Genomic DNA, 10,000 nt, shown 5'->3' with positions numbered 1-10,000 from the left:
ACGCTTCATGACAGCTGTAACTTGTTATCGTGATGGTGGAGCTATTTATTTTCACATTTGTATTTAGAATCAGAATCAGAATCAGAATCAGAAACAGTTTTATTGCCAGGAATGTTTTCACAAACAAACGAGGAATTTTTATTTTTATTTTTAGTTTTATTGTAAAGCTATATTGATTATTAATTGCTAATTGAGATTATATTTTGATTTGTTAGAAGAGCTTTTTTCTTATGATAGTTTTAGTTTAGTTCATTGTGATTGTTGTTTTAAATATATTTAGTTGCACCTGTGGTTACATGTAGAGGTGGGTATAGGACCAGCATGTACCTGGGTGGCCGATGGTTTTTTTACCAGCATCAGCAAAGAGAGGACGTGTCAGCGTTTTGTTTGTTTGTAAAATAAATGATCAGAACCAACAAACCCAAATGGACTTTACTTTCTTTTGCCTGCGTCAACTCTGAAACCCCCACGGAGCATCAGTGGACATTTGATTTATAGTTCTATTTGATTTCTAAGGACAAATGGCCTCTACATGTATATCGTGTATAAGAGCGTGAGCTGGAGCCCGGTGCTCACCTCGTTGCGGCTGTTGTACACCAGGATCTCCAGCACCGACGGCTCCTCTCCACAGGGGTCCAGAGACGACAGGTCGTAGAGGGAGGAGTACACCGGCCCGTACGCCCAGTCCTTGAACTTACGGGACAGATGGCGAACGTCTTCATCTTTGATCTCACGGCGGATGATGTGCTGAAAGACCTGTAGGGATACGGAGAGGCTGACCTCTCGACCTCAGGCCTGTAGATCGACTCTCGACTCTCATCCTCCTCCCTACCCCGATCTTGCCCAGTTTGGCGGCCATCATGAGGGGCGACATGCCGTCGCTGTTGAGCACCGTCTCCAGGTGGCAGTCCGGGTAGAGCTTGGCGCTCTTGATGAGCAGCAGGTCGTACATCTTGGTGAGGAAGCGCGTGTTGTCCTTGGTGTTGTCCGCGATGTGCACCAGAGCGTGCAGCACCGTGTTCCCACGAGAATCCTGGCGCCGCAGGTCGGCCTTCTTGTGAGGATTCTCAGTCAGGTAGTGCACGATGTCCGGCTGGTTGGTGCATGCAGCCAGAGAGAGAGGCAGCTCACCTAGGCAGAGAGAGGGGGAGAGGAGGAGAGACGGGGGGAGAGGAGGAGAGACGGGGGAGGGAGAGAGAGAGGGGGAGGAGAGAGAGAGAGAGGAGGGAGAGAGAGAGGAGGGACAGAGAGAGAGAGAGAGGAGGAGAGAGAGAGGGAGGGAGAGGAGGGGTGAGAGACGGGGGAGAGGAGAGGAGGGGGAGAGAGAGAGGGGAGAGAGAGAGAGGTGGGAGAGAGAGAGGGAGGAGAGAGGAGAGAGAGAGGAGAGAGAGAGGAGAGAGGAGAGAGAGGAGGGAGAGAGGGACAGAGAGAGAGGAGGGAGAGAGAGAGAGAGAGGAGAGAGAGGAGAGGAGAGAGAGGGGGAGAGGAGGGGAGAGAGAGAGGAGGGAGAGAGGGGGGAGGAGAGAGAGAGAGGGAGGGAGAGAGAGAGAGGAGGGAGAGAGGACAGAGAGAGAGAGGAGGGGAGAGAGAGAGAGGAGCATGGAGGAGGAGAGGAGGGGAGAGAGAGGGGGGGAGAGAGAGAGAGAGGGAGAGAGAGAGAGGGAGAGAGAGAGAGGGAGATGGAGAGAGAGGGAGAGAGGGAGAGAGAGAGAGAGAGGAGGGGAGAGAGAGAGAGAGGAGAGGGAGAGAGAGAGGGAGGAGAGAGAGCGAGAGAGAGAGGAGAGGAGAGAGAGAGAGAGGAGGGAGGAGAGAGAGGGGAGAGAGGAGAGAGCGAGAGAGAGAGAGGGAGAGGAGAGAGAGATGGGGGGAGAGAGACGGGGGAGAGGAGGGGGGAGAGAGAGAGAGGGGGAGGGAGAGAGAGACCCAGGATATTGAAGGTGTTCCAGATGAACAGTCCTCTGACCCTCTCAGGGTTCATTGGGAGCTGCCGCTGCCTTTGAAGCGTTCTAACCGACGAGACTCAACTCCGTTATGAAGACAGGACCATTAGCGGTTGTTGGGGGGGGGGGCAAGAGCAGCTGCTGAAGGAGCTGTTGCCATGGGTGAAAGATGACTGTCCCCCCCCATGGCGACGCTCCTCTTGTGATGGCGCTGCAGAGCGGGAGGCCGACTCCCGCCAGCTTCCTGCTCCCTCGCCGCAGCACATCGCTCTCACTGGCCGGACACGCCGGGATTTGGGAATGACAACCGTGCTAAGTGCAAATAGAAATCATCTTCTCTGTGACGAGTGAGAAATATAATGCATGAATGAAATAAAAAACAACTATTCTTAAAATTGAGTTGGTAAAAAACAGAACATAAGATACCGTTATTTCAGTGTTTTAGGGAAGTCACATTTAAATCAATTATATCTGCTGCAATTATCTTCTGACGGCTCAAACAGGCGGAACAGGGCTCCGCCTCCTGATGAGGGAGGCGGAGCATCACCGACAGCAGGAAGTCTCCACGTCTTCAACGAGAAACACATCTATCCAACTGGACCTTGAGTGAAAACAGAAGTGCACTTCAGTGGCACTCTGGAGTTTGGCCTTCTTGAAGAAGCGTTGCCTTCTTGATTCTTGTTGTTCTGAGTCTGTTCTCATGGTTGATGCGCTTATTGTCGTATTGAGTCAGCTCAATGACATGGCCTGTAATGCCTGAACAGACCCCCAGAGGGCAGTGTTGAGTTCCCCCTCACCGCTCAGTGAAGCCCTGGAGGGTCCCTGTGGAACACGGACCTCCTTCCCTCAACTCCTTGAACATGTGACGCATGTGTTTCTCACGTGTTTGTCACTCATGACGACTTCTCGTACGATCCTTCAGAAAACCTTTTGGCTATGCGGTGGACTTCAGCTCTGGACCCCAGCAGTATCCTGACTGTCTGCTCTGTTCAGGAAGGGCGGGGCTTGTGCCACGGCAGCAGGTTTCCAGGACCGCGGCCCAACTATTTGATCTGGCAGTTGCTGTCGTGCACAAAGCAGTGGAGTCACGATGAGCTGGAGAGGGTTGGGGTTAACCTCCCCCCGTGTGAGAGAAGCAGAAACTGAAGTCATTGACACCAGACACAGCGCATCATGACCGACAGCGCAGCCTTCCATCCGCCGCTCTGTCATCACTGACACCTGACACATGTTGGCTGAAAGCATTGATCCAGAAGCACAGTCATCTCTTTTGTTTCCACACTCGTATGTTCTGACAGAAGCTCGTTACCGAAATAGAAGTAGCCGCCCTCGTCCCTGGGCTGGAAGAAGCGTCCCCTCGCCTGGGCGTGGACGTCCGCTCCCTGCTCCACCAGGAGCTCCACGTACGGCTTACAGCGGCGCTCGATGGCGATGTGCAGCGCCGTCTGGCCTGGAGGGACAGGAGGAGACGTTCAACCTCAGCAGCTGAGAGCACGAGGCTGTCCACGAGAGGACCGATCACATGTGTTCTGGTCGCAAAAGAAAGTCCAATTGTGAGTTTGAGTGTAAACACTGACATATTGATGGTTATTCATGGGGTCAAAACACAAAGAAACAAAAAAAGACATTTTCATACGAATGAAAAGCAAAGTGATAAAGAAAGAAAAACATGGAGAAAACCAGGAAGAGCAACAGATTTTAAGTTGGAATACATTTTTTGCAAAGAGTGAAAGGCTTCGAGTCGGTGGACAATGAAGGATCCCCAACTTTATGGAACTGACAAGACAAACGGCTTCTTTCTCTCAGCAACTCCTCCACATCTCAGCTCCTCCACATCTCAACTCCTCCACATCTCAGCTCCTCCACATCTCAGCTCCTCCACATCTCAACTCCTCCACATCTCAACTCCTCCACATCTCAACTCCTCCACATCTCAACTCCTCCACATCTCAACTCCTCCACATCTCAACTCCACATCTCAACTCCTCCACATCTCAACTCCTCCACATCTCAACTCCTCCACATCTCAGCTCCTCCACATCTCAACTCCTCCACATCTCAGCTCCTCCACATCTCAGCTCCTCCACATCTCAACTCCTCCACATCTCAACTCCTCCACATCTCTCAACTCTCACATCTCAGCTCCTCCACATCTCAACTCCTCCACATCTCAACTCCTCCACATCTCAGCTCCTCCACATCTCAACTCCTCCACATCTCAGCTCCTCCACATCTCAACTCCTCCACATCTCAACTCCTCCACATCTCAGCTCCTCCACATCTCAGCTCCTCCACATCTCAGCTCCTCCACATCTCAGCTCCTCCACATCTCAGCTCCTCCACATCTCAACTCCTCCACATCTCAGCTCCTCCACATCTCAACTCCTCCACATCTCAGCTCCTCCACATCTCAACTCCTCCACATCTCAACTCCTCCACATCTCAACTCCTCCACATCTCAACTCCTCCTCGGGGCTCCACATCTCAGCTCCTCCACATCTCAACTCCTCCACATCTCAACTCCTCCACATCTCAACTCCTCCACATCTCAACTCCTCCACATCTCAACTCCTCCACATCTCAACTCCTCCACATCTCAACTGCTCCACATCTCAACTCCTCCACATCTCAACTCCTCCACATCTCAACTCCTCCACATCTCAAATCCTCCACATCTCAACTGCTCCACATCTCAACTCCTCCACATCTCAACTCCTCCACATCTCAACTCCTCCACATCTCAGCTCCTCCACATCTCAACTCCTCCACATCTCAGCTCCTCCACATCTCAACTCCTCCACATCTCAACTCCTCCACACGTGGTCTCGTGTGGCGTCCTCACCTCGGTAGTAGACGTCCCTGAAGGGCGTGTTGATGAACTCCCGCAGGTTCCCGGTCTGCTGGGCGGCGTGCAGCAGCAGAGGCACGGTGGCGTTCTGCCCGCCGTACAGGTTCAGCAGCGCTTTGGGCAGGCAGGTCTTCCCCGTGGACAGTTCTGGTGGAGAGGTGGAGTTATGAACGTGTCATAAAGTGCACCTTCCTCCACTTCAACACACGTTCATCTGAATTATGAACCATGACGATCAACACGGGACCAACAGCAAAGAGGAAGTTGTTATAATATGTGTTCCATCCAAATGAATTGTTCGCGGTTCGGTTGCTTTGAGCAGGTTTGTGTTGTTTGGATGAAGCTTCACATTTTACCCACTTATCCAGTAGCCATGCTTTTAATTGTTCACCTCTAATGATTTCTAAGCTATTTTACATTTAGGTTTAGCTATTTAACTCAACAGTTTATATATTACCTTTAGCTAACCATGTGATATGTGCTATGTAGTTATTAATGCATTGAGCTATCGATACTAACCATTTATTACATCTTTGAGCTATATCATTTCACATTCACGTGTTACTTTTAGGTAAAGTAGTTGTTTAGATGTCTCCACTTTCTTGCTTAAGTTAACTCATTCTACACACTTTTAATAGCTTCACGTTCAGTTAAGGTGCTTCAGCTGAACTTAAATCAAATGTTTAGAACTACTGAGATGTTCCCACAGACTGAACGAGGACCGTTGGAACAGAAGTCATTGAAAATGTGACCTCCTGGCATGTCGCCCGACATACACTGAGAACCAGAAGGTTGCGTAACAACAGCAGAAGATAGACGTTTGGCCATTCAGAACCGGGTCAAGGAAGCCGTCAGTAGTTGTTTTTGAGAAGGAAGACTAAAGGAAGACTGAAGGAAGACTAAAGGAAGACTGAAGGAAGACTGAAGGAAGACTAAAGGAAGACTGAAGGAAGACTAAAGGAAGACTAAAGGAAGACTGAAGGAAGACTAAAGGAAGACTAAAGGAAGACTGAAGGAAGACTAAAGGAAGCCGCGTGAAGCCGCGTGGCCGGAGGTGACGGCCGGCTGTGACTTCTCTCGGCTGCTCGTGATGAGCCTGAAGCAGCTCTCAGGAAGCAGACCACCGCTTCCTCACATTCTTTGAGCCGAGAACAATAGAGGGGAGGAGCCAGAGGGCCGGAGGGAAACCATCAGTTTCTGCTTCGGTCGACAGTTGTGTGATGACATCATCACTGAAAGCTGCGCCGGTCCGACCCGAAGCCCGGCCCGGTCCCGAGGGCCGGCGGGCGGCTCGGACATCGGGACCCCCGGCGCCTCACCTTTGAACTCCTCGTCAGTCAACCTCTTCCCGTGACTGTGCAGGTACTCCAGCAGGCCCTCCAGGGCCTCGGGGTCCGCCCGCGACACGCAGTCGAAGAGGAGCGCGCGGTTGAAGACCTTCATCACCTTCGGCAGCTCCGAGCTGGGACCTTCATCACAGGACGTCTCCGTTTTACTAAGGAGACACAAACATGACATCACACGCTTATAATAGATTCCCTTTGACTTGTTTAGCGTTTCCTTCACATCACATTAAGAGCTGAATGGTGTTTGATGCACACGCCATCTTCACGCCACCGTCCTCCGCCTGAGGGCCCGTCAATAGAGCTCTGTGTCGAGGACAGGTAGGGCGGCTCCACCGCCATGAGCTCACCGGCTGCAGAGCAACAGCCTGCCCTCTGTTCGCAGGGAGGGCTGAAAGAGGCCCTTCTTGGTCCGCCGCGTGAGTGTGTGTGTGGGTGAGTGTGTGTGTGTGTGTGTGTGTGTGTGTGTGCATACTTCCTCTTGTGGCACACCTATGTCTACAGAGCCGTAGTTGTAGGAGGTTTTCTATTTTTAAGACAACATGTTTCCAGTCCCGCCCGTTGTCCCTGGAGAGGAGCCGAGTTCCCCCAAACTCAACGTGGTTCTGTGTGTTTAATAATGTGATGTTGTTAAACCCTGGACACACATGCATTGTCAGGAAACAGAAGCAGGCTCCTCTCACCCTCTCGGGAGCTTCTTCCGGCGCCGCTTCTGGTTGCTGGTGTTCCTGCAGGTCCCGTAGTCAAAGAGCGAGTCCATGGGGGCCTTCTTGGCCCCCGGAGCCCCGTTGGACTCGTACATGGTGGACTCCAAGAGGTCCATCGGGGTGGAAATGCCCTTCATGAACGCACCCTGGAACTTCATCCGCAGGTTCTGCCTGCTCTCAGCCGGCTGGCCGGGCGGAACCGGCTCCGGGGCCGAATCGGGACCGTCGTCCCGAGTCGACGGGGCTCCGTCCTCGTTCTCAAACAGCCGGGGGAGCTCCGACAGCGCGAGGCCGGCATCGCTCTCCGGCCGCGCCGCCGCGCCGTCCCCAGAGTCCGCAGAACCGGAGGGGTCAGCCCTGGACAGAGCGAGGTGGCACCGTCTGAGGAGAGCCGAGCGGCCCTGGAACAAACACGATGTCAGGAGGCCTCGCACCAGAAGAACGATCCGTTTTATAAGGTGCTCTGAAAGCGCCCGGTGCTTCAGAGAGGTCGAACGTCAACGTGTTTCATCCTCATGAAACATTTAGACAATTCTTCTAAACATGAATGTTTCCGAGCCAACGGCATCCTTCCCTTATCTTGTTGGAATATAAGAAGATATATATAAGAAGATATATATATATATAAGAAGATATATATATATATATATAAGAATATATATATAAGAAGATATATAAAAGAAGACATATATATAGGAAGATATATATAAGAATATATATATAAGAAGATATATATATAAGAAGATATATATATAAGAAGGTATTTTTATATATATATATATATATAAGAAGATATATATATAAGAAGATATATAGAGGAGATCCTGTTGATCAGTGTGTGGTGGAGCCGCCATGGGGACTTTAGTTTATCAAGCTCCTCTTTTATGGAACCAGCTTCCAATTTCAGTCCGGGAGGCAGACACAGTCACCTCGTTTAAGAGTCGACTGAAGACTTTCCTCTTTGACAGAGCTTATAGTTAGGGCTGAATCAGGTTCACCTGGTCCAGCCCCTTGATATGCTGCTATAGGCTTATAGCTGCCGGGGGACGTTTAGGATGCACTGAGTACCTATCTCCTCTTTTTTCTCTCCTTAAGGATGAATTTTCATCTCTCAATCACATGTTACTAACTCTGCTTTCTCCCCGGAGTCCTTGTGACTTCACGTCTCATGGGGTCATCGGACCCTATGAGACGACATAGATCCTATCTGCCTGATGGATCATCGAGGTCTGGGTCGTGGAATTCCTGCTCCTGACTACGCCACTGTCCTGTTGAGACTCCGCCCACTGTTGAGACTCCGCCCACTCCTCCTCCCCACCGCCATCTGCCTGATGGATCGTGGAGGTCTCCATCGTGGAATATGCCTACTATGAACTATTCATACACTCTGTCATATTCATTGAATGTATTTTAACTCTAAATCTGTCCTTCTGTACACATTACATCTATTGCATCTGTCCATCCTAGGAGAGGGATCCTCCTCTGTTGCTCTCCTCCAGGTTTCTTCCCTTTTTTTCCCCCTGAAGGGTTATTTGGGAGTTTTTCCTGGTCCGATGTGAGGTTTTGGGGCAGGGATGTCTATGTGTACAGATTGTAAAGCACTCCGAGACTAATTTGTAATTTGTGAAATTGGGCTATACAAATAAACTGAATTGAATTGAATAGTGCACTTACAGCTCTGTGGAGCTTCTAGAAGTCAAAAGAAACAACAGTTCAACTCATAAAGACTTCACGGGAGCCTTTAATAGCTTTAGATTCTACACTGTGCATGTGTACAATAGGAATGTTTCACTTCCTACAGATTTCATAACTCAGAAACTATGAGCTTAAAACACTTGGCTATGAGCTTCTGTCATTTCCATCAATAAGGCATTTGGTGCTTTTATATAATTGATATAGTTATTCATGTATGTGGGTGTTTGTGTTCCTTGGTGGAAGTGATCCATGTCCAGGTCTCATAAGGAAGGAGGATAAAGATGCAGGCGATGAAACACTCATCTACTTTAAAGTCCCGTTCCGACAGCCCGGTGAGCGACCTCTGACGGTCCCTCTGCTCCAGACTGAAGTCATGACCCCTCTGTACCTCGTTCATCCCTGTGGTCACAGCGGGGTGGCAAATTCCTCTTCAGGGGAAACTGGAATGCTGCTGCAGCACGTGGGCGTCCTGTGGAAACAAGAGACACAAGATGGAGGTCCGACTCCAGAGGAGCTCCGTCAGCGGGCCGGCAGGTCACCACGCCTCCTCCTGCAGAATCACAGTCTGTTCAACACCAGACAGGCTTTACAACCCGGCACACACACACACACACGCGCACACGCACACGCACACGCACACGCACACACACACACACACACACACGTTACCGCTCATACGCTTTCCTGCCTTTGTTCATGACATTGACAACCGATCCAAGCCAGACGGGCAAACAGGGGAGATGGGGTCACACTCAGGGGAGATGGGGTCACACTCAAGATTCAAGATTCAAGATTCAAGATGTTTTATTTGTCACATACACACACAGGGTGTGCAGTGAAATGAAAGTGGCAATGCTCAGCAGGAATGTGCAAGGGCAACAAGTACACACTATTTACAAATAAAAAACAACACAATATTTACAGTAAGTGTGTGTGTGTGTGTGTGTGTGCCTAAGAGGGGCAGTTGTGTGGGTCTATGTGGGGGTCCTGGTGAGGTCGGAGTTCACAGTCCTGATGGCCTGAGGAAAGAAACTCCGTCTCAGTCTCTCTGTTCTTGCAGCGTGACTACGGAGGCGCCTGCCTGACCGCAGCAGCTGAAACAGTCTGTTGTTGGGGTGGTGAGGATCCTTCATGATCCTGCCGGCTCTGGTTCTGCACCTCCTGGTGTACAAGTCCTGCAGGGTGGGAGTGTAGTTCCAATAGTGCGCTCAGCCGAACGCACTACTCTCTGCAGAGCCTTCCTGTCCTGAGCGGAGCAGTTGCCAAACCAGGCTGTGATGCTTCCTGTCAGGACGCTCTCTACAGCTCCAGAGTAGAAGGACTGAAGGATCCTCTGGGAAACTTTAAATTTCCTCAGCTGCCTGAGGTGGTAGAGGCGCTGCCTTGCCTTTCTCACCAGAGTGTCTGTGTTTGTTGACCATGTCAGATCCTCGGTGATGTGGACTCCCAGGTATTTATACCCGCTCA

At 50.7% G+C, this 10,000-nt stretch overlaps 1 protein-coding gene across 3 annotated transcripts in view; it reads right to left on the bottom strand.

Moving 5' to 3' along the window:
• The window catches only part of trpv4 (transient receptor potential cation channel, subfamily V, member 4), a 24,387-nt gene that overhangs the window by 7,696 nt on the left and 6,691 nt on the right, over window positions 1-10,000 (bottom strand). For 2 of the 3 annotated variants that reach the window (XM_056418830.1, XM_056418832.1), the window contains exons 2-8: window positions 8,922-9,083; window positions 6,815-7,239; window positions 6,108-6,283; window positions 4,783-4,935; window positions 3,250-3,390; window positions 833-1,131; window positions 577-756 (exon numbers count right to left, since the gene is read on the bottom strand). In XM_056418830.1, coding sequence (XP_056274805.1) covers window positions 577-756; window positions 833-1,131; window positions 3,250-3,390; window positions 4,783-4,935; window positions 6,108-6,283; window positions 6,815-7,239; window positions 8,922-8,930 — 1,383 coding nt within the window. In that variant the 5' untranslated portion in view covers window positions 8,931-9,083. The remainder of the gene's footprint in view (window positions 1-576; window positions 757-832; window positions 1,132-3,249; window positions 3,391-4,782; window positions 4,936-6,107; window positions 6,284-6,814; window positions 7,240-8,921; window positions 9,084-10,000) is intronic. The other variant, XM_056418831.1, reaches the window with a different exon arrangement.

Source organism: Pseudoliparis swirei, chromosome 7 (genome assembly GCF_029220125.1).
Source record: "Pseudoliparis swirei isolate HS2019 ecotype Mariana Trench chromosome 7, NWPU_hadal_v1, whole genome shotgun sequence".
NCBI classification, from domain to species: Eukaryota; Metazoa; Chordata; class Actinopteri; order Perciformes; family Liparidae; genus Pseudoliparis; species Pseudoliparis swirei.
Note: the sequence above shows the minus strand (reverse complement) of the source record. Positions and strands in the feature narration are given on the sequence as shown.